The sequence below is a fragment of the Balaenoptera ricei genome, chromosome X, assembly GCF_028023285.1.
Source record: "Balaenoptera ricei isolate mBalRic1 chromosome X, mBalRic1.hap2, whole genome shotgun sequence".
In the NCBI taxonomy this organism is placed as follows: domain Eukaryota; kingdom Metazoa; phylum Chordata; class Mammalia; order Artiodactyla; family Balaenopteridae; genus Balaenoptera; species Balaenoptera ricei.
Window position 1 is genome coordinate 129,802,838 of NC_082660.1, and position 25,643 is coordinate 129,828,480.

The following is a 25,643-nucleotide window of genomic DNA, read 5'->3' on the forward strand; positions in this document are numbered from 1 at the left end:
TGGATAGGTTCATTTGTGTCATATTTTAGATTCCACATATAAGTAATATCATATGGTATTTGTCTTTCTCTCTTTCTTTAGTCTTTTTTCCCACCTCTCTGCTGATTTAACATTTTGTTTTTGCTTCTTTTATGGATGATTAGTTATTCCCCATTGATGGCAGCAATGACTGGGAATTTGGTTTTATGGTCTGACCACTTGGTGATCTCTGTAAATGGATTAATGGATTATAAAGTTGTTGTCTCTGGTGGGTGAAAGACATCAAATAATCTAGCTTGTTAACTTTTGTTTGTTGTCTATTATTTTGAGGTCAAATAAATTAAGAATTTTGTACCCATTAGGAAGGAATTGGACTCTTTCGTATCTGGATTGTGAGTTTATTGTGTTTCTAAGTCTCTTGTGTTTCTTGATGTTGAGATAAAATTAGAGAATTTTAGTAGCAAGTTCTTTCTGTCTCTGTATGATAATTCAGAAAGGGTACTATGTCTCGTGTTGACTGTGCAATGTTTTCTTATCTCCAGAGAGAACTAAAAAATTAGATTATAAGGTCTCTTAAATTAAAAGAGATCTGTTCTTATTCGTTTATACAGATAAATAAGCACATATGAAATCAAATATACCTTAAATTCCCAGAAAACAGAGAAATTGAACTTCTAATGCATTAAAATATGCTATCCTTAAAAAATAATTATTCTTACAGAAACTAACTCAGAAACCTTTTAGGAAATCCAATTTCATATAATGAAAGTAAATCTTTGGTAAACAAGAGTAGTTTAATAACTTTAAATAAAACATCTATGTCTTTTCTGACTTACCAGCATTAAGTATATTGCAGGCATACATTTTATCCTACTCTACTTAGATTTGTCTTTTGATCAAGTAAGGTAACATCACTCCTCAATAACTAACATTACTAAAACTGCAACCTGTACTCAACAATATTGAATAATTATTCTGACAGACTTTATGTCAACAGTAATTATGTTTTGTAGTGTGTCACTATGTCAGCTTGAGGATAATTGCCAAGGTGGTTAGGTAACTTAAAACCTTGGACTGTTATTAAATTGAGGAAAAATATGAATACTGTTGAATATCTACATAATTTCTAAGTAACAAGAATATTGAAACATTGATTATTAAGCATAATTTAAGCTTACATGCTTTTGCCTCTTACTGCCTCTTATTTTCATATGTAACAGAGAGTTTAAAACACGAACCATGTTAATGTGTTGATTTCTGTAACTTAAGAATCTGTGTAAAAGATATGTGTGGCTATAAAAAAAATAGTGCTGTGTGTGCTCATGAACTTTGGTAATTGGCTAAAATGCTTCTATAATACAGTTCTCAAGTATTACCCCCCAATTTTCCCTGTGAAATAGTATTTTGGTACATTAGTGAAAGAGTACAATTAATATGAATAGTTGACACTATATTTTGGAGTGAAGGTTATAGAAAAATACAATTGTGTATGTTTTTGTGTGTGTAGGAAAGAATTTGGACTTGCCCAAAGAGAAGGTCTGGCCTTTGTTCTTGGCACCTGGGAAGTAATCTCTAGGGTCTTGGAAAATCCTAGGAACATCTGTTTTTGTTTGCCTGGGGGCCTTGCGACGTACTGGATAGTCAAACAATGTAACTTTGACTGGGAGCTAGCCATATCCATATAGTCTTAAGGTGGAGGCTGGCCACACCAAAAAGATCAACAATGTGACTTAGAGTGGGGGCTTTGGGTCACATGGTATCAGTCTACCTGGACGCTGAGATTAACTACATGGGCAATCAGTCAATCAGCCACGCCTACATTATGATGCCCCAATAAAATCTCTGGACACCAAAGCTCATGTGAGTTCCCCTGGTTGGCAATATTCCATGCATATTATCACAAATCAATTCCAAGAGAGTAATGTGTCCTGACTTCATAGGGAAAGGAAAATGGAAGCTCTGCCCCTGGTACTTCTCCTGGACTCTGCTCTATGCACTTTTTCCCTTGCCTAATTTTAATCTGTATCCTTTCCCTGCAATAAACCATAATGATAAGTATAATAGTTGTGGTGAGTTCTGCGATTTCCTTTCAGTGAACTATAAAACTTCAGGCTGATTCTGGGAAAGCCTCAAATTTGCAGATGATGTCCGAAGTGAGGACTCTTTTCTCTAATTTTACAGTTGGTCCTAGACTTCATTGTGTTTTTCAAAAAAAAGACATTCTGTCCTGAAGCAGAAATTCTCAGCCTTTTTGGGTCTCTTGATCCATTATACTCCTGGGACTTATTGTATATTCCAAAGAGCCTCTGTTCCCATAGATTATAAAAGTAAATGCTTACTGCATTAGACGTTTAAAACTGAGAATTTAAAAAAATATTTATTGATTCAAGTGAAAATAGCAATGATGAATGTTTTGAATGTTAACATAAGTAACATCTTAGAATTATTGCAAAATTAATTTTGACATCATGGACCCCAGAGATACGTCCTAAAGTAAGGTATCACTTTGTTCCAGGTTATGAAAGAGCATAATGAATGTCAAATCCTGGAAAGAATATTTACCATCATTTATATTGATATTAACTGTCACTGAAAAGAAGCTATTAAAATCTTAGCAAAGTTCACTCGATTTGGATGGGTTTGTTTCTTTGGCTTACTAATTAGTGTCTTACCTACTGGTTCTATATTCATTTTTAAATGTTTTGTCACTTTGGTTAAATAGGCAACCAGGTGTCATAACAGGCCCACAATGGAATCACTTCTGAACCTAATTGCAGTTACAACCACCCCTGAGGACTGTAACCTTTAACCAGTCAACCTGGAATTATCTGGTCAGCACTAATGAGATATTCTACCCTATAGGTCCTTTAGGAGGGTGACCTTGCCTGAAACAATGCATTTTTTTGGCTAATAATTTACTTTTTCCACCCCCTTCTGCACCTTTAAAGCCTTTACTTTTCTACAGCTCTGTGGAGCAACTTTCTATTGCATGATGGGATGCTGCCTGATTCATGAACCATTTAATAAACCCATTTAGGTCTTCAAATGTACTCAGTTGAATTTCTGTTCTTTAACACAGGCAATTTCTGAGGCATTCATGGTCCTGTCTTAATCTAGTGTCCAAATCTCCTCTTAACAACTTAAATTTTTTTTCTTTCCATTACTTTGACCCTAGATGGAAAAACAAATAATATAAGCTTTCAGCATATCTTTACACATAAAACTATATTTGAAATTTCACAGAGGGAAAGATTTGTTCTTTTGCTTTATAATCAGATACTTAGAAATAATTAGTTTGCTTGATATGTCACTCTTTCAAGTGTTACTTGAGAAGAGCTGTCAAGTCAGAAGATAAATTCAATCTTCCCTATGTTAAATTTGTATAAGTAAAATAGTATTTCTATAAATATTTTAGAAATTTTATGCTTTATAGGAAGTCCCTGAAGATTTGTCAATGCCTTTGCCTTCTACAATATGTTGTACTCTCAGGAGAAACAGTGATTAAAATTCTTAGGCAATAGTTCTGTCAAGTTTTCCTGTACTGTATATAAGAGTCCTGGTGGTATTTTGTCTCATGATATCCTATAGCAACAGTATTAGATTATCCCTCATAATTTTAGTTATTATCTAAAATGTTGATTGGCTACAATTTTACCCCTTTAATTTGAATCTAGCATTTTCAAGGGCAGTAGTTTCCAGCTGTAGATATACATCAGACTTAACCATGGAGTTTTATAAAAATGCAGATGCATAGGCCTTACTCCAGAATTACTGAATCTCTTCATATTGAAATTGGTGTAAAATTGTTCGATGTTACAACTTAAGATTTTTTCCCTCTAAATAGTACATCCATCCATTTTTATAAAGTACTTGTAAAAGTCACTGTCCTCTTTGAAATTAGGCTTAATCATTTTACTTGGATACAACTTATCTAATTTCTTGAATGACTTTATTACCTTTGTCTTATATGCCACCAAAATGGGCAAATTTCCCTGTCAGTCGCATTATTCTTATTATGAACTTCATAAGAACGTTCACACCTGAAAAACTGTCAGTAACACATTAACCACAGCAATTTTAAGTGTCTGCTTTCTACAGATAATTTTTGCTTTACTTTGATGCTTGTATGAAGGCTCTTCTATAAATTAGAGGCCAGAGTTTGTATCTTCAACAAAGGACAGTCTCAAAGTCTTATTAAAAAATGGACTGTACCAGATACTTCAAACTATTGACACTTGAAAAAGAAAAACTCTCAACTTTCAAACTGACATCAGTTAGATAACTTTCGTATTGTACCAGTAGACTGAGTCAGAACATCCAGGACACTTTTTAGTAGAGAAGCAAATACCTTCATGGTAATCCAAGATCCAGAAGAATGAGAATTAATTATGTTGACTGAAGAGAGTTTTATTGCAGTTATTTGCTTGAAATATTGTTGATACTGTTTTAATGCTTTATATTCTAAATATATAATGTAGCTCTTTCTCTTTCTTCTTAAGCTATCTCTAATCCACAATAATTTCATAAACTTTGTTTTTGTACTGTGAAAGGAAATATTTTAAAATGATATCTGATTTTCACTCACTTTCAGAATTCAAAAGCTTACCAAGCCTCCTTACTTCTCATTGCAATACTGGTACTTATATTGGTTCAATAAGGATCTGTCTTCCTTTTTACCAGGGTATCATTAACAAATTGATTATACAACCAAGGCACTACCTGAAGTGTCATATAGGAGAACAATGCTCTTTAATTCACGTAGGACAAACCACTTTTAATGAAATAGGTTGGCTTTACCTCTGAAGTCAATGCTTATAAAACCTTCCTAGGAAAACTGGCCTGCTACCTGACTTTAAGGGTGCCAGACTTACAGGTTTTAAAGAAAATCTTTCTGTTAGACCAGGAATCTTAGGACATGCTGAGGACCCTGGAAAAAACAGAAATTTACTCAAATCCTTAGGAAGTATAGGTACAATCTGGTGAAGAGGGTTTTTGAGACTTGTTCCCTACACTTGAAACAGCAAAATATAGAGACTCAGAAATCCCAGAGCCTTTTAAAAGTCCAATCTGAGATTAATTATATAAATATCAAGACAGAAATTAATTTCGTGGCCTTAGTAATTTTTTCAATATGGTATGGCTCTAGATTTGCAAAGCAAACTCTAGGAAGACTATATGGTAAATTAACACTAATGCTGCACCCACATAAATAATCAGGAAAAATCTACTGAAACCAGTCTTATTTTGTGACTAAGAATAATCTTCCTATGAGATTATTAATATCAAATGGGTGGCACTGTTAAGAAAGATTGTGAAAAACTTTGAAATGGACCCAAAAAAAATTCTGTATCTAGGAAATCTAGATGTTGTCTAAATCTGGATTTTCTGATTCTATGAGCTTTGCCCTTAAGCTTTTTACAATTCTATACTTTGGAGATAATTGACAGCCATGCAAATGGCTCTTGTCCATAGACATGCAAATGAATTCTGTCCAGTGGAGGAACAATTGATTTCCCTTTGTGGGGACAAAAATATATTTAGGCCTATTTACCAAAAGTATGTAGCCACTGGACCCTTCCCTGTAGACCATGGAAAACATTTTGTAACTGTTTGGCTTAGTTTGAAAAGGGCGAGCCTCTACCAGACTCTTAATTATTACTCCAACAGCCCTCTCAATGGTTCCTCTGGGTGTCTCTTTCACAGCTAATTTCAAGGTAAGTTCTGAGGTGTATGAAGCAGGAAATCCAAAAAGCTCCCAGATTTTGAGGGTAGTTTAGGCTCAGTTGTGATTTTGATTGAATTGACCTCTTGGAGAGTCATGATTTTTGTCAAAGTGTGTTCCAGTACCACCTACATGTGGATACCCAGGGAGCTTGTTAAAAATAAAAATTTTCTGTGGTCATTGGAAGGTCATGGAATCTACATTTACCAAACTCTTCAAGGCATTCCTAGGTACATGAAATAGGGATAGAATCACTATCTTGTTCTTCACAAAGGGGGAGAGCTATGAAATTACTATGGCTTCTGTTACATTTCAGAAAGTTTCAGAGAACTTAGGTGATTTTGGTCAAAAATTTCTGTTATCCATGATACTGCCAATATCACATCATCTGAGGAATCTTCTATTTGTAGCTATATTTTGTCTTTAAAAAGATACAGTATAATTAACCATCTAAGTCTTAATTGCAGCTATATCTATTTTCATTATTTTCATACTGACCACTCTGCTCACTTTGCAGATGCAGGCATAATTTCTTTAGGGGCAAGATAGCATTGGACTAGAATGTCCAAAAGTACCTGCATCACCACCTGGCAATCTTTTAAGTGAAGATATTATTCTTTTGGTAAGGCTTCTGGATGCAACAACACATTCAAATATTATACTTGGAATGGGAATTGTAATTGAGAATGGTTTTCAGAATGTTAGTATCTTTTTTTGAGGTAGAGTTGTTTATTAAAGATAGTTTATGATTTTGTGGTCACCTGGTGACATATTAGAAATAATGAGAGAGGGTCAAATTTAAGTAGGCATGAAAACTAGGTGAGGAGGTGGGATTGTTCCACATAGGTCCTCTAGAATATATCAGTCATGATGGAAGAAATTCTATGTTATTCATATTAATGTCAGTCTTTCTGTTTTAAAAGATTAACTATCTAGTATCTTATGTGGACTGTTATGGTGTTATGTTGGGGTATTCATATTTTAACAAATAGATTATTATCGTCTGGGCCAAATGATATGGTACAATTTATCTACTAGTGTTCATTCATGCTCAGGATAACTTTTACAAGTATTGAATTACTTCTTTAACTCCTTAACAAGTAAAAATTTAGTGATTTTTTGAACCTCTGGTTAAGGCAGGATATGTTCTTGAGAACATGGTCCATTTTTCCACATTAGCAGCTTGTAGAGAAGCCTACATATAGTTATGTAAACTGTACTGAGCCTAGAACTAGAAATTCTGAATCATTACAGAAAACTGACGCAAATTTCTCTTGAAAAGAAGCATATTACATTTTGCAGAAAACTGTGTTTTGAAAGGTAGGCACATGGAAGATCTTATTTCACAATTACACGCAAATGGAAAGATACTAACCTTCAATCACACATCTGCACAGTGGGGAACACATTTCAGTGACCCTGAAGTAAAGGGTCACTTGTCTCCTGTGATCTTGTAATAAAAATGCTGTAATCCCACAAAAAAGACAATTCAAACAATTCCAGTGGTTAAGCTGTAAACTATTCTTGCTTGTCACATTATATGATGTGACAAGATTTTATAAAGCTTAATGGGATGTAAACACTGTTATGTCACCCATTTGCAGAAGAGAGACAACTCCATTTATGTTACATCTATTTTCTAACAACGAAGTGTAATTGAAATAGAGCAAACACAATTATCTCTTTCCAGCCAGCCAGTGAAATGTTTCTCTCACATACAGAACATGGAGAAAGATACTACAAAGGGCAAAGAAGAGATAAGAAATAGGCTTCTCTTCCTGATCCTGACAGCATATACAGATTCTTTCAACAAATCTACTAAGTACCTACTATGTGTCAAGACAGTGAGAGAGAGCGAAATGGTGAAGGTACAAATCAGGCAAACATCCTGCTTTCGATGAGCTCATTATCTGGTATGGGAGACAGAAAAATAGAGAAAAGGAATATATAAAAGAATAGGAGAGCAGAGGATAATAATTAGGCCAGCTAAGGCAACCCAAGGAAGGCTCTGTGGAAAAAAGGATCTTTCAACTGGGTATCTAAATGAGCAAGAATCCATTAGGAAAAATGTACATAATCAAATTTTCTATACTTTACATTCAAACTGTGCTTTTATTTATAATGTGTTTCTTGTCAAGTAGTCTGTCTTATCTAGTCTGAAAATCTCTTCCTGTTACATAGCTTAGTTGTTTTTACACTTACTCTAATTATTGCTCTTGTCTGTTATGTTTTATCCTATTCATTGCATATTGCTTTTTTCTTATTTATATTCCTTATTCATTTGGAATTTATTCTTGTGTCCAGTGGGAGGAATACAAGGAACTGTATTCTTTTTCCGAATGACTATCCATGTTCCCAAAATCATTTATTTAAAATCTATTTTTGATGAAGTGATTTAAGATACTATGTTCATTATATACTAAATTTCTGTGTGTACTTGGGTCTATTTCTGGACTTGCCATTCTATTCCTTTGATCTGTTTGTCCACTCATATGCTGGTAACACACCATTTTAACTATACAGGCTTCATATTATGTTTTTATATCTAGTCGTGCTATACCCCATTATATCCCTTCATTCAGTGTCTTATAGCTATGTATGAACATTTATTTTTTCACATATACTTTAATATCAACTTGTCTAGCTCCCTAAAGAAATTTAATAGTATTTTCATTAGGATTACATTATATTTTTAAAGTAATTTAGGTAGAACTGACATTGTGATGACACTGAGACATCCTAACTAAGAATGTGATGTGTTTACATTTGTTCAACCCTATTTTTTTTCTTTCAAGAATGTTTTACAGCTTTCATTATGTATGGTTTCAACATTTCTTATTAAATTTATTCTTAGATATTTTATCTTATTGTTGCCATCATAAATGGGATTTTTCTCTTCCATTATATCTTCTAGTTAGTTATAATTTAGGAACACAATGGTTTTGATTTTTGCATGTTAATTTTGTACATTCCTATCATGCAAAACTATTTTATAACTGAGTTATCTTGTTATTGATTTTCTAGGATTTTCCAGGTGTACTCTTTGTCATTTCATAATAAATATAGTTATATTTCTTCTTTTTTCCAAGTCTTATGCTTCTAATTTTTGTTTGTCTAATTGCATTGGCTAACACTTCCAGAACAATGTTAAAATTACACTGGATATGATGGGCATCATTGCCTTATGGGAATGTCTGTCTCTAATTGTTCCCTATTAAATGTGTGTGTGTACACAGTTGACACTTGAATAACATAGGTTTGAACTGCACAGGTCCACTTATTTGTGTACTGTTTTTCAATAATAAATACTACAGTACTACACAATATGCAGTTAGTTTAATCCACAGATGCTGAACCACAGATAGAGGGGAACCATGGATACAGAGGGCCTACTATAAATTATACCCAGATTTCTGACTGTGCAGAAGGTTGCCACCTCTAGTCCCCATGTTGTTCAAGGGTCAACTGTGTATACATACTTACATTTTTAAGGAATAGGAAATATACATCCATTTCTAATTTCTCAAGAGCTTTTAAAGAATGGAGGTTGATTTTTGTCAAAGACATTTCAGTATTATTAGCATGAATATAGACAAATAGATCAATGGAACGGAATAGGGACTCCATATATGGAACCAAACTGAGGTAGATGTTTGATTGTTGAGAAAAGTTCCAATGAAATTAAATGTGGGATGGAAAGCCTTTTCAACAGATGGTACTAGAACAATTGGATATCTGAATGGTAAAATGAACCACAGCCCTGAATTCAAAGAATTGCCCCCAATTCTTTTTATATGAATCATGGACATAAACATAAAATCTAGAAACCATACAGCTTTTGAAGAAAACAAAAAATAATTTTGCAACCTGAAGGAAGCAAAATTTGCCTTATAAAAGATACAAAGAGGGACTAGCTGTAAAAGAAAACTGATGAATTGGGTTTCATCAAAATTTTAAAATTCTTCTCATCAAAAAGTACAGTTAAAGTAATAAACAGTCTAGCCATAGACTGAGAGAAAATATTTATCATACAGTCAATTTTTGTTATGTGTAGTAAGTATGTTCTATAAAGTCACCATGAACACTGAATTAGCAAATGTTGAGCTATTGATCCTAGGGAAAATACAGGGTTAGTTTCCTGTGACTCTCTGGTCAAAACATTTTTGTCAACAGATCAATACATAACATTGTTTTATATGTGTTTCTATACAAAGACATTTTATTTAATATATAGTGTTGATTAATTAACATTGAACTCACAGCCAACAGCACTATAACTCATGCCTGAACGGAGGTTATTTAACACACATATTTTCTCCTTAAAGTACATCACGGACTTATTTCACTCAAGAACACAAGACAGCACTTTAGCACTACACTCGGAGGCCATTATAAACACAAAAAGGTGAAAAAGGTGGCACTAGACTACAAAAAATACTTGTTTACAGTATTAGAGCTGAAATAAGAAAGCAGAGAATCCCCTTCTTTGCCCTCAACTAGGAACGTGGGTGTCAGGTGACTCAAGTTTTTCAACACTTTGTGTATGTCTGCGAATGACTGAGAAAGCTCAACAAGTAGTGATTATGGAGTTACAAATAAATTTTAGTGAGTAGGAGAATTCACAAATATGAATCTGTCAATAATAAAGATTGACTGTATGTATCTCTGAATATGTAATGGATGGTTAGACTTTTTAGTAAAGTCAACAAAAGGCAAAAGTAATCCATGACTAGAGAAATCAGAGCACTGTTTTCCTTTTTGAGGGATACAGACAAAGCAACTTTCTGGGATGATGGAAGTGTTTTATATCTTCATTTGGGTGGTGATTTAATTGAGTTTATGCATTTTTCAAAACTTATCAAACTGTACATTAAATATTTGTAAATAATACCTCAGTAAAAATAAAATATTGAAGATAGAGTTGTTTTCTATCATATTTCTTTCAATCTACGTGTATCATTGTATGTAAAGTAAGTGCCTTGTATTTAGTATACAGTTGACTTCTCTTATTTTAATTAGTCTAAAATTTTTTTCTTTCAATTGGAGTTTTTATTCTAATTTCCTTAATATGATTCTAGGATAATTAGGTTTAAGCCTATCAAGTTGTTATGGTTTCTGTTTGTCCCACCTGATATTTGTCAATTGATTCCTCCTATCTTGTCTGCTTTTGGACTAATCAACTATTTTTTTCATTATTCCATTTTCTCTCTATTTGCTTTAAATTTTCATGATCTTGTGTGGTTCATCATAAAAACCACTCTTTTATGTTTTCCCTAGTGGTTAAACTACGTAACAGTGTCTTATTACAGTCTAACTTAAGCTAATACTTTTACCGTAACAGGAAAGTGCCTAAAAAGAGCTTATCTTCATTTATTCCTCCTTCTTTTTTCTTCCATTTTTATCCTATACTTTACTTCCATATATAGCATAAATCTTTTAAGACATTATTAAGAAGAAATACAGATGACCAATAGGCACATGAAAAGATGCTCAACATGGCTAATTATTAGAGAAATGCAAATCAAAACTACAATGAGGTACCACCTCACGCCAGTCAGAATGGCCATCATTAAAAAGTCTACAAATAACAAATGCTGGAGAGGGTGTGGAGAAAAGGGAATCCTCCTACAGTGTTGGTGGGAATGTAAGTTAGTACAGCCACTGTGGAAAACAGTATGGAGGTTCCTCAGTAAACTAAAAATTGAATTACCATATGATCCAGCAATCCCATTCCTGGGCATATATCCAGACAAAAGTATAATTCAAAAAGATACATGCATCCCTATCTTCATAGCAGCACTACTCACAATAGCCAAGACATGGAAATAACCTAAATGCCCATCGACAGATGAATGGATAAAGATATGGTACATATATACAATGGAATACTACTCAGCCATAAAAAAGAATGAAATAATGTCATTTGCAGCAACATGGATGCAACTAGAGATTATCATACTAAGTGAAGTAAGTCAGAAAGACAAATACCATACGATATCACTTATGTGTGGAATCTAAAATATGACACAATTGAACCTATCCATGAAACAGAAACAGAACCAGGGACATAGAGAACTGACTAGTGGTTGCTAAGGGGGTGGGGGGTGGGAGAGGGTTGGACTGGGAGTTTGGGATTAGCAGATGCAAACTGGTATATATAGGATGGATAAACAACAAGGTCCTACTGAATAGCACAGGGAACTATATTCAATATCCTGTGATAAACCATAATGGAAAAGAATATGAAAAAGAATATATATATATATATGCATAACTGAGTCACTTTGCTGTACAGCAGTAATTGACACATTGTAACTCAACTATACTTCAACAAAAAATAAATTTAAAAAACACAAAAAAAACAAACAAAAAAGACATTATTGTTTTAGTTGTTTGAACAGCCAATTTTAACTTATAATTACCCACATATGTCCCTTTTGCATTCTTCTTAAAAGAAGGTCTTTCGGGATCCACCCATTCCCAGCCAGTCCCTCATTTCATCTTAACTAGTTTTATTTTTGCATAATATTGATGACCCTAACAAATAATCTTGCTCTTCCTTTCCTGGCTTATTTTCTGACTACCCCTAAGGGCAGCAAAGGGTCCCTGAGAGTGAATTTGTGTGTACTCCCAGAACGTAGCACAGCCCCTGTCCTGGAGAAACGGGCGCTCATTCCACATGTGTTAAATGACCCCAGCAGCCTGGCTTTGCCTTTTTAAGCCTTTCAGTTTCCCAGCCCCAGCCCCAAAGTTCCATCAGCTCTCTGGCTTTGTGATGCCCTCTCCGAGGAAAGATGAGGAGCATGAGTTTGGAGAGGGAGGATGTACCCAGAGGGGAGCAGTCCTCTCCGTGATGAAGGACAAGGAGCTGGGGAAGAAGGAAATGAGTGGCACGTGGGGCAAACAGGACGTGCCCTCTCAGCGGTGGATGTGACAGTGGCAACTGCTGCTTGTGGCCTACGCTGCCCCTCAGGACGGCCCCTTAGGGGAATGTGGGCTGTGCTGAGAGGCTCCTCTGGCGAGCCTCCTGTCAGTCTTGGGACTCTCTCCTCAGCACTTCTTCCCCTTGTCTTACACATCAACCAGATTACGTGCTCTGTAATCTAGGAAAGGAAGTGGCACCCACTGGAGTGAAACAGAAGGGAAAGGCCCTCTTAATGAGTGGACCTCTGAGGACTGTCTGGAAAATCCAGCATCAGAGGGACAAGAGAGGCTCCTTGGCTTCAGGACACCCTCAGACCCATGCCACCTAAGGGAACATGAAGTTCCTTCTGGATACTAAGAGGTTTGGTGTGCACGCCTTGGGGACGCTACAGTGTAGACTCCTACCCCTCCTGAGCCTCTGATGGTTACTTCCTTGGGCCGTTTTCTCTGTGAGTGTCCTTGCGAGGATCCGACACCTCCAGAATCATGGTTCTGCACATACTCACAGCTTATTCTGTCTCCTGGTTCCTGCACATACTCACAGGTTAGTCCCTGGGCCTGGAGGGAGGCAGGTACTTCTAGGAGAGGGGTTGGGAGTTGTGGAGCATAGAGGGCTGTGGTGGGCGACTGAGGGTCCGTGCTCCCTCTCAGGCCTGAAAACCCCTGTGTTATCCTGCCGCAGGGGAAGGGGCGCTCACTCAGGCAGGGATGGAGGAGGGAGGATAGAGGGGAGAGTGAAGCCAGGTCCTTACAGGAAGGTTTGTGGCCGCTCCCTGGCTGATCACTGCAGGGGTGGGGTAAACTTGTGTGGGGTGGGGTGGGCAGTGCTCTTTTCTGTCCAGGGGCTGAGTAGGAACAGGATTCCCGACCACTCCATCCCAGAAAACCCTGCATCCTCTCCCTTCCCTGCCTCCTGGTTCCTAAGAGGCGCTGGCATTGTTATTCTGTGGTGTGGAGTTCAGGTAAGTGGTTCTGGAACGGGACGCTGCTTGGAGTGTCTTTCTCTTTCAAGCAGACTTAATTCCAATTGAATTAGGACATAGGCAAACCCCACTTAAGTGGGCATCTCACCCTCCTGTGAAAGTCATCAAGCAAGGATATTCCTGCCCCGGGGACCACAAAAGATGAAGTCATCCTTTCTGATTGTACTCAGGGCAGGTGAGTGGACACCCCTGCTGGGTAGGGTGGAAGAGGGAGTTTGGTGGCATTGGCTTGGCCAGGTTTTTAAAGCAATTCTGATATCCACTGACATACTGAAAGCAGCCTATACAGCTCTGTTGTCACAATGTGAGTGGGGTGGACCTTCCTGCCCAGGACACACACTTGGTGAGTAGTTGCCACTGTGTTTGCTTTAATTGTCTCTTCTCTATATATCATGTAAAGCAATGAAGGGAGAGGAGGCAGGTCAGACCTCCTGAAAATGGGGAAATGCCATTTTGTCTTTCCCTTTCCAATTGATTTTGTGTTGTGTGGAGAGAAGGCGTGGGGTGGGTTGGGGCAGAGAGAGAGAAAGAAAAGAGGATGCAAAGCTCAGGACTATGGCGAGCAACTATGGGACAGCAGCTCTTCATGTCTGAGAAGGAGGTGTTGCATTTCACAGCCCTGTCTTGGGAATGAGGGATGTCAGGTATGCTTCCTTACACTATGTCAGGGAGTTTCATGGCCAGCTGTTATTTGTGTAGTTTTATGGCCAATCTCCAGACAGCTCTGAATCTCATTCTACTCTAGAAAAGGAAAGGGCTCTGTGCTGCCTGCTCACATCCTCAGCAATCATCTCCTACAGGTGTGGATTGCTCCAGGTGTCCCCTCCTGTCCTTCTAGAGCTCTAGGCCATTCCCAGGGGTAAATCCTGACCTGTTCTGGTCATGCCGCCTGGAAGGGGCAGCACAGGGACTCTGACCAAGGCTGACTGTGTAAAGGATTTGTGCTCTTATTCCCTGTGCTGTACTGACTCTGGAAATGTGAGGCCTGGTAGGAAGGGAGGGAGATACATTGGCTGGAGCCTTTCGTGCTGCTGTGCCTTCTTCCTGGGACATCAGTCAGGACATGTAGGCTGTTTTCATCTTCACCTTTCCAAAATGGTACGGGTGGGACAATCTGGTGGCCTGGGATAGTTGGAGGTGTCTGTGTAACCCTAATGGAAATGCCTTGGTGTCTCCAAAGACCTGTGCAAGTATTGGTTTCATAAAGTATTTCTCAGGCACAGTCAGAAGGCTTTGACGAATTTGTCTTAACTGTCGCTTGTCTGTGCTGGGTTCCTAGGGCTGTGGCCGGTCTCACTGAGTTTTGCAGGCTCTGCATTTCCTGCTCCCTGCAGACAGTGTTTTCAACCAGAAGCACGTCTGAGAATCAGGAAGCAGGGATGTTGGTGTGAAGTTGGCTCTGAAAGCAGGTACAGGGCAGTTGCTTCTAAAGGCGAGAGGGTGGAGGTGTGAGCACGTCAAAGTTGTATGAAAAGCTTCCCTTTCCACACCCCCAGCTATTTCTTGGTCATAACAAGTAACATGGACACAGTTTCCTTCCACTAAGTCATTGGTTCACAGTAGCATTCCCTGTTACGTTATGCTATTTGAATCACTTCATGTCTCCAACCGAGATGTTATATAGGAATTCTTAGGATTGTGTGTGTTTGTGGAGGGGGCTACCCTTTGAAGTCCTTCACTTTGTGCATTTAAGAATAATCTTCCCCAGAGGCTGTACCAGTATTTGGAGGTCCTGGTAATCCCTATGGTCTTATTTACATTTTTGTTGTGAATGTGGAAGTTTTCTCTTAGTGGGAAGTGTGGGTCACAGGCCAGTGGGCTTACACATTTCCCCAAACCCCACACAAGTTATTTTGTGTTTATAAGCAGTCTCAGAACTTTGTGTCCAGCTACGACTGAGATGGGAGGGGCATCTATGTCCCTCATAGGTGCCTGTACTCATTCATGGCAATTGGATCCCTGCCGATAACTTGTAGGAATTGTGGCCATGATGCAGATGGAAAGCCAATGCATAGCAAGAAAGTCCCTGCTTTCAAGGCACTTGCAGTCAGGTAGGAGATGAAGAGACTGGTGCCCAAACAGGTGAAATCAAAGGAGGTCATGACAGAGATGGAAGTAAGAGTCCCCACCCTCCCCACTCATGAGGGCACATGAGAATGAAGACCTCTGGCTTCAGATTCTGGTTTCTCAGAAAGGTAAAGTGAAACCACTATCGCTCTTTAGTTGTCCATTTCCACTTGGGAAAAATAATCAGGTCTTTTTTGCCTTCTTCTTTCCAGGACACAGTAGACCCAGTGCTTGCATTATCAATATAATGTCCCCTCCTTCTCACTGGTAAAGATGGTGTGTCTTACAGACCAGGGTGCTTGAGATGTGGTGTGAAGTGGATACCCCGGGGCAGCTGTGGGAAGGACACTGCCCCATCCCACCCAGACATGGGAAGGGTACCACTGGAAGAATGAAAACAGATAAAGAGGGAGATGGGGGCTCCTTTATGATCAAGATGGAATAACAAGAGCTGGGAGGATAAAAGGATTTGCCCAGAGGAAGGGCATGGTTGGTGATGGGCTCTGATTGATTGGTCAATTTTCCTCTGATGCTTACTTCATCTTCTCCTGGTTTGCAAAGCAAGATCACAACCCTCCATGGGGAAATGACATGGCATCTCCATGGCGATGGCTGTAATTCTTGATCCACCCCCCCCCCCAGTTGATTTGCTGAGGCAGCTGGTGAGAGCAAGTCAGGAGGTAGGAGGAGAATGAGGCATAGGAGCCTTGCCACCCTTTGTTTTCTGGTGGCCCCCCCCCCGAGTAGGACAGGGGCAAGAGTGGCAGTGGTGTGGGTTGGGGTAGGGGATTAAGGCAGGTATGGGACCCTGGTATCCTGTATTCTCCCGATTCCCCTGACTGGCATGGTAGCCACTTATTTTCATTTCTCAGTCCTTACTTTTTCATTTCCTCCCTTCCCATTCCCTTGAGTGAGTCTCTGCTCTCAAACATACCGCTCTGATACAGGCTGCTGGCCGAATGTATCTCAGAGCTACCATGTAATTGCTGTGCAGTTCAAGTCACTCAGCTCAAGCTCCTGTCCTAAAAACCATTCCAACTACAAATTTTGTCAATACAAGGAAACCTGCCATTTGTGGTCAATTAGGTGAGCTCCAGTTGCTTTTGTCCTCTCTACCAATCATCACTAAAGACAGGGAGAGGGAGGACTAGATGATTAATAGAACAAATAACTTACTTCCTTGGCTGAAATGGGGACGCATGAACTAACAATTACTCAGTGTTTTCAAGCAGTCAACTGGAAAGAATGTTGGGAATCTAGCAATATTTGGTCACCAAACTACCCAGGCTCTTTCCAACTCTAAGCCAAAAGTATGATTAATGAAGTGAAACATATGACTTATTCCAATAATTGTGAAGGCATCAAAGGTGCTTCATTCCTTTATTCCCCCATTCAAGCACCTGGTTCTTGAATCCTAATCAACATCTTAATGATCTTTTTTTTTAATTTTTAAATTTTTAACATCTTTCTTTATTGGAGTATAATTGCTTTACAATGGTGTGTTAGTTTCTGCTTTATAACAAAGTGAATCAGTTTTACATATACATATCTTCCCATATCTCTTCCCTCTTGCATCTCCCTCCCTCCCACCCTCCCTATCCCACCCCTCTAGGTGGTCACAAAGCACCGAGCTGATCTCCCTGTGCTATGTGGCTGCTTGCAGAAGCATAAGAGAGTTTGTAGAAGTATGCATGAAGCCTAAGTTTGGAACTGGTACATCATCATCAGTTACATTTCATTCTGTTTAGCAAGAAAGTTTATATGGCCAAGGTTAGAGTCAAGGGGTGGGAAAGGAGCCCTACCAAGCATGAAAGTATATTACAAAATTTCATACATGGTAAAGGGAATGGATACAGCAAGGGGTGAAGTATTGGAGATACCATTACAATCTGCCCTATGAGACTTCTTATCTCTATTTATTGTATTAGAAAATATATTTATTCTCTTTGAATGGTAGACTAACTTTACTTAGGCTTATGCAATACATAATTTTCAGAATAATTAAAATCACTTTTTAGTAAATAAAATTATCTTTAAAATTTGCAAGCTAAAATATCACTAATAAATACTGTATTTATAATTTTAAATATCTATGCGCTAAGCAATGTATACATTATTGCAATTAACAGAATAACATTTTGAAGTAGCTATCGCTACCTTATTTTAGAAAAGAAAAGATATGAGTGCAAAAAAGTTATTATAATTTGCCCAAAATAGTACTGCTAGTAAGTGGCTGATTGATAGAGCATTCTAAAAATCATGTGTGGCTCCATCCAAACCCAATGGTCTTTTACAACAGGATGAACTGTCATTAAGCTAGTATCTTCTAATTTACTCTTTTTTGGTAAATATTTAAATTCTTATATCATATTTTCTTAAACCCCAGGTTGGACTAAGTATATAAAAAAGAAGTAGATGTCTTTCAGTTTCCTATCTGAACTTATTTCTGACTCTCAGTCCTCACTGCATATGTTATTGGTATTTTCATGCTGAGAATGACATTATTTGTTGAGGAAAGAATTACAAACGGCTGCAGAGCCATTGAGCACTTCTCATGTGTCCCTGTGGTCTCATTCTTATTTAGATGTGTGTAGGGAACATAGAAGCAGAGCTGTCCCTACTCCCATTATTTCAGGTACATGTGGGAAAATAATGGGTTTTGTGCATGTGAATCCCATATGCAATTTTGAAACATTACTCCCTTGTCCATATTTCACCAGAACTAAAATGAGATGCCCAAGGTAATATTCATAGTATTTAACATCTGATCAGTTTCTTGTGCTGCCTCTTACTTCAATAAAATCCTTGGAATATTTCCAATTGCAGTCACACCAATTCCCAGAATCCTTGTAAAAATTTGCTTTTAAGAATATGATCTAAAGTGAAAAGTGATATGTAAGCAAAACATTATTATAGTGGTGGCAAGCATTTGTGGCATCTCAAACTAGTCCATTGTTCTAATCACAGTGTAGCCATTTATTTAATTTCTCCTTTCCTGTGAGGAAATATACTCCAACCCATTTATTGATGCTTATGCCATGTGAGTCACTATTCTAGGCATTGGGAAAACAACACATGAATAGATGTGATCCTTGACCTTAAGGAAATCATAAGAGAGCCATTTATGGAAGCTCTTACAAGGATAGCTATGATCAGAGCTAAAATGGAGGTATAAAAAGAGTGATGTGGAAGCATAAAAAAGCAAGATACGACAAAATGCCATGAACTAGCTTTTGAGGTCTGAATAGGATTCTGATATGATTGATTGATAGAGGTAGTAAGCATTCATGGGTGAGAGACCAGCAAAAACAGATGAAATTCCATTATGCACAAATGTGGAGGCAAAGAAAATTGGGACAAGAACATGGAATAATGCAAGGGATATAGAGTGACTGAAGGGATGGAAGAAGAGAGAGAATGAAATAGTTATTCAGTGCTTCAAAAGTGGAGGCATTTCTAGTCTCATAGCATTGGGGTCAGAAAAGATGCTTGATATGATTTCAGTTTTCTTAAAGTTACCAAGGCTTGTTTTGTGGCCTAACATGTGATGTATCCTGGAGAATGTTTCATGTGTGCTTGAAAAGAATGTGTATTCTGCTGCTTTTGGATCAAGTGTTTCATATATTCAAAAAGTCCATGTGGGAAATAAAAACAAAAATAAACAAATGGGACCTAATGAAACTTAAAAGCTTTTGCACAGCAAAGGAAAGCATAAACAAGACCAAAAGACAACCCTCAGAATGGGAGAAAATATTTGCAAAGGAAGCAACTGACAAAGGATTAATCTCCAAAATTTACAAGCAGCTCATGCAGCTCAATAAAAAACAAAAAACAACCCAATCCAAAAATGGGCAGAAGACCTAAATAGACATTTCTCCAAAGAAGATATACAGATTGCCAACAAACACATGAAAGAATGCTCAACATCATTAATCATTAGAGAAATGCAAATCAAAACTACAATGAGATATCATCTCACACTGGTCAGAATGGCCATCATCAAAAAATCTAGAAACAATAAATGCTGGAGAGGGTGTGGAGAAAAGGGAACACTCTTGCACTGTTGGTGGGAATATAAATTGATACAGCCACCATGGAGAACAGTATGGAGGTTCCCTAAAAAACTAAAAATAGAACTACTGTACGACCCAGCAATCCCACTACTGGGTATATACCCTGAGAAAACCATAATTCAAAAAGAGTCATGTACCACAATTTTCATTGCAGCTCTATTTACCATAGCCAAGACATGGAAGCAACCTAAGTGTCCATCGGCAGATGAACGGATAAAGAAGATGTGGCACATATATACAATGTAATATTACTCAGCCGTAAAAAGAAACAAAACTGAGTTATTTGTAGTGAGGTGGATGGACCTAGAATCTGTCATACAGAGTGAAGTAAGTCAGAAAGAGAAAAACAAATACCGTATGCTAACACATATACATGGAATCTAAAAAATATACCAAAAAAAAAGGTTCTGAAGAAACTAGGGTAAGGACAGGAATAAAGACGCAGACGTGGAGAGTGGACTTGAGGACCCGGGGAAGGGGAGGGGTGGGCTGGGACGAGGTGAGAGAGTGGCGTGGACATATATACACTACCTAATGTAGAATGGATGGCTGGTGGGAGGCAGCTGCATAGCACAGGGAGATCAGCTCGGTGCTTTGTGACCACCTAGAGGGGTGGGATAGGGAGGGCGGGAGGGAGACACAAGAGGGAGGAGATATGGGGATATATGTATGTGTATAGCTGATTCACTTTTTTATAAAGCAGTAACTAACACACCATTGTAAAGCAATCATACTCCAATAAAGATGTTTAAAAAAATAAAAACACCCTTGAAGGAATGAACAGCAGACTAAGTTATACAGCAGAATGCATAAGTGTGTTTCATGTTTGGTAATTGCAATCATTGTTGCTTTTGTTGTGGTCAGCCATGTACAATGCTTGGTGTCAGTCTATTTATCTCTTGTAAAAATAAAATACAGTGTGTGTGTGTGAAAAAAAAAAAAAACTTTCCTTGAACCCATCAGAAGAGGGACAGGAACCTCCAGGAGAGACAAATCTATGTAGCTTTAGCAGAACTGTATGAACTCAAGAGAAAGGTTGTGGGCAGGGCAAGAAACTAGAAATTGTTTTCCTAAGTAGTGCAGCACGAAGGGAGGAAACGGCTGATCCAGGACTGGGTACAAATTTCTTTGTTTGTTTTTCAGCCCATTGTGGAAGATCTCTGATGAGCCATTATACTTCCAGAGTTCTCCTTGGGAAATTAGAGTAAGGAGTTAGGATAATTGGACCCCCTTCATGAGGGTCATTAGTTAAAATTATTCGGGAATATTAGAAAAATCTCATTAAAGAACTTGAAAAAAGAAGAATTTTCTTTCCAAGGTGATCAGGAAAATTGTCAGGAGATCAACTACAAGTAAATCCCTCTGAATAGTGCCTTGAGATCGTCATACACATAGGGGACAAAACTTTGGGAGCCAAAGCCTCTTTTGAAACCATGCTCATTTCAAAGATAGAACTGTAAACCAGTTGGAATGCACAGCGTAAGTCATTTTATTTCCATCATGCTCACTACCGCTGCTTCAAAATCCTAGTGTTTGTCCATATGACATACAAATGTTTTGCCAATCTTGATCTTGCATACTAGTCTCATACATATTGTATTATGTGAGAAGTTATTTTAAGAAAATGAATCTGTTGGGACATTTTTATAGCTCTTTGGGTGTTTTGCACCTAAAATTTCAGAAATAGAATAGAAGGATTAGTGAAATGCCATTTAAGATATACCATATAGACAGTGAAGACTGGGAGTGCAAAGGTGAATGACAGATATGAAATCTAGGATAGAGAGAGGAAAAATGGGCTTTGATGTTGAAGACTGGAAGATAAAATGAGTACATCTGATCACTCACTTCAGAAGGTGATTGAAGAAAAGGGGCAATTATGATCTAATGGTATGGTTAACAGTAAAGATTGAAGTAAGGTCCAAACTTCCAATTTTAATTAAATAATTCGCAGACATGTAATATACAGCATGGTGGCTATAGTTAAATACTGTATTGTATATTTGAATGTTGCTAAGAAAGTAGACCTTAAAAGTTCTTATCACAAGAAAAAAAATTTGTAACTGTGTGTGGTGGTGGCTGTTAACTAGAATTATTGGGGTGATCATTTCATAATATATACATATATCGAATCATTATGAAACTAATGCTTTATGTCCATTATATCTCAATAAAAAAGACTAATTGAGGGAAACAGGTTTACTACTTCAATAAGAAATTATAAGCAACCCTGGAAAATAGTATTAATATAGCAAACATATCCCAATCAAACTTATTCAACATTATCTTTGTTACAGAATTCATTGAAAACATAAGAGGAAAGCCAAAAATGGTACAGAAATATCAAAATCAAAAAGTTCAAGAAAAAAACCTATTCCCCGTTCCCTAATATCTGGAGATGCTACTCTAAGTCATTCAGATGAATCTGATTCTATTCCTTCCAAGTTTGTAATGTATTCTTTGTGAAAATGCAAACATTCATTATATGAACAAAAGATTAAAGAAATTTTACATAACCAATGAGATATAGCTGGACAGAGGATTGGTGAACTAGAAGACAGATAAAATAATAGAAATAATATAGAATACTTCACAGAAAGTAAAAGAAAAAAAAAAGGATAAAGGTGAGGCAAAGAGACTCAAGGAATGGAGTAAGTAGGTGATAAGTATCACATAGGCATTCCAGAAGCATAAAACTGGGTGAATATTGGAAAAATACTATTCAAAGGAAAATGGCTGGTAATTCCCAGAGTTAGTTAGGGGAAGCCATAAGTTCCTCCATTCAGGAAGCAGACCTGACAAATCATAGTAAACCTTCAAGGTAACCCTAGAGATCAAAATAGCAGACAAAAAGACGCAGTGCCTAAAAAAGGAATACCAAATAGTGTGACTGCAGACCTCTTTGTCTTAATAAATTGAAGCCAAAAGCAAGTGCTGAGAGAAAGTAACTGTCATCCTAGAGTTGCATATCTAGCCAAGGGATCATTTAATAGTGAAGCTATGCTACACATGAAGATGGACCTCCCCAAACCACACTCAAATGTAGACTTGCTCCACCGGCTGCTGAGAGTACAGTCAGGTGCTAATCCTCAGCCATTGACCCTTTCAGGTATTTCCTCAGCTTCAGAGAGCTAATTTGCCCAAAGTTAGGGACTTCCTGAGACGGTCACATCCAATGTCTGAACAAGGGGAGGGTATAAATATATGTCTCATCCCATCCTCAGATGGTAATCCTGATTGATTAACATTCCCACATAATTAACCCCATCTCAGTGCTGGCTTCCTTCTAGAGCTTAACTGAGAACTAAAGACTCTTGAGAAAAATGAAATCTTATCGTGTTTACATCAACTGACACCATGTTAAAGGAACTTCTAAAGAATGTAATTTAGGAAGATGGAAAAAGATCACAGCAGATGATCTGAGATGCAGGTAGGAATGTTAATAGAATAACTTAGCAAGTAGAGGTAAATGTAAAACAATGACTGTACACAAAAGTTGCAATAATGATTACAGTTCCTTTGAAGAATCAAGTAAACAAGACATAGCTAAATACTGCAGTTATGCAACACTTGGATGATAAGAGTGTCCAATGAGAGCAGCTCAGGTCCTGTTCACTGGTTCGGCCAGTGATGGACTGGAAGCTTGTGAGCCACAGCCTTTGGCCCAGTGTGGGAAAGTGGCCAAGGAAAAACAAATAAAAGCATTCTTGGGAGGTTCAGACTTGGAGATTGTGGAGGAAACTGGAGGGGTTCCTTCCCTGTTGTTTGCTTGCTAGCTTGTTTTTAATCACTGTAAGTTAATGATTTGAATTCAGAGATTGTACTGTATGTGTCTCTTGTCCCTTGTATACAAGTAAGGGAAGGATTTGACTACTAACACATCAAGTGGGATTTTTGTATTTATTTTCATTGGTAAATGGGATTCTTTAGAAATAAGGAACGGCAAGCTTCCTTCACTGGTTTTATCACCATATTACATTTTCTGGTAATAAAGATGAGCTTTCCGCTTTCATAATTGGAAACATTTCATGAGCAGTAGAAATAGCAGTTCTTTAAAAGTGCAAATGGACACAGCTTTGGAATCTTGACCATTTCAGGTGAAACCACATTGATGAACCCCCCCCCCTTTTTTTCAATTCTTCTTAAGTCATTTTTTGATTCCAATTCTGCAATTTATTGGTAAGGAAACACATTAAAGAAATGCCTTTGTCTGTATTGTCATGTATTCTTGCAAGAAATACGCTTTTATTTTAAAGAACTTCCCATTTATTCCTTCCGTTCTTCCTATGGTGTTTTCTTAGAGAATTAATCATTGTTTTCAATCAACAACTCTTACGTTTGTTCACAAATTCAAGCATGTGGGGTATTTTGAGGACCTAAGGAATGTTAAGAAAATTTTATATTTGAGAAATGTTTAAGTATTTTTACTAATTTTAAAAGTATTCCCATTTCTGTTTGTGTTCCAACTTTGGACAATGTGGCTTTGAGATTTCAATGTTTTCTAATTCACTGGGGGTTTTGATCATAATTGGAGGCAGTGGATGGTCAATTATGTCCCATGATTTCGAGGAGCACTCTGCAGACCATGTCAGAGACTTCCGGCTCAAGCCACGGAGGCTCAGCCATGGAAAGACAAGATACTATGTGGGAGTAAAATGGCCCGCCAAGTGGCTAAAGTCATTCTGATGGCGGCGACGACTTGAGTTAGGGAGGTCAGACTCGCTCAGGAAGCTCAAACTGATTTTTCTTCAGTGTAGGTGACTTGGGTGACATCTTTTCAGAGTTCTCATGCATAAATAGTAGGCATAAATCAGCTGAGGTGAACTTTGCCTACATGGGGCATAGTTCAAAGATTTTCTGGTAGAGGTCACGGAAAGTTTAAAGTCACCAGATTTCCACTGTGATTGGCTGACTGGAGGCCAAGCAGGGGGCCATCCAATCACAGGTGACATGGGGGTCCCTTAGTGACAGACCTCCCTGCTTTGCATTTTATCCAATCAGATGTGAGCATTGCCCGTGACGTCATAGAAGGCAGGGAGTAGAAACCGGGCCAAGGGACCTCGACGGCCGCACTGTCCTTCCCTCTGAGCTGCGGGGAAGACGATTCCGACATGCTTGAGCCTTTGTCTGAGACGTCTGAAGAAAGCCCGGGCACCAAGGAGACGTCTGAAGAAAGCCCGGGCACCAAGGAAGCCGAGCCGAAGAACCCGAAGCGCCGCTGCAGCCGCCGTCGCCGCCGCTGCAGCCGCCGCCGCCGCTGCAGCCGCCGCCGCCTCTCTGACGGCTTCGACAGCTTTGCCACCTATTTCGGAAGGGTGCTGCAGCGGGTCCAGGAGGGCCTGAGCCTCTCGCAGGAGGCCGTGAACGTCATGGATTCGTTCGTGAAGTACATCTTTGAGCGAATCGCCGACGAGGCGGCGCGCCTGGTCCGCTCCAGCAAGCGCTCCACCCTCACCTCCAGAGACATGCAGACCTCCGTGCGCCTGCTGCTGCCTGGGAAGAGGGGCAAGCACGCCATAACCAGCGCCACCAAGGCACTACTTCGGTACATCACCGGCAAATGAGCTGCCTCCGGACCACCTGAGCATCGCAGACCAAAGGATCTTTTCAGAGCCACCTCAGTTTTCTTAATAAGAACTGTATTCTAACAAACTTTGATCGACTTTATTTTGTAAAGTGTGTCATCCTGCTAATTTTTCAACATCTTTTTTACAAAGAACTAAATATTATCAACTACATTTTAATATATCTATGGTCTAATTTGCTCAAAATGAAATAGTGAGTTTTGTTCAATAATGTCGCATTATACCACTTTACTAAAGAGTGAGTTCTTTTATTTTTCTAGGTCAACCTTTCACAGGGTCTGTAAGATAAAGTTATTTACCTTTTTCACTC

General features: G+C 38.3%; 1 protein-coding gene across 1 annotated transcript; it reads left to right on the forward strand.

Moving 5' to 3' along the window:
- The first annotated feature begins 24,859 nt into the window (after positions 1–24,859).
- Positions 24,860–25,421, forward strand: LOC132357212 (late histone H2B.L4-like). Its single transcript, XM_059910486.1, has one exon. It carries the CDS (start codon positions 24,860–24,862, stop codon positions 25,310–25,312), a length of 453 nt encoding a protein of 150 aa, XP_059766469.1. The 3' UTR covers positions 25,313–25,421.
- Positions 25,422–25,643: the final 222 nt, after the last annotated feature.

Bases quoted from the DNA above. Each gene is read 5' to 3' on its own strand.
- LOC132357212 (XM_059910486.1), top strand. From the start codon at position 24,860: ATGCTTGAGCCTTTGTCTGAGACGTCTGAAGAAAGCCCGGGCACCAAG.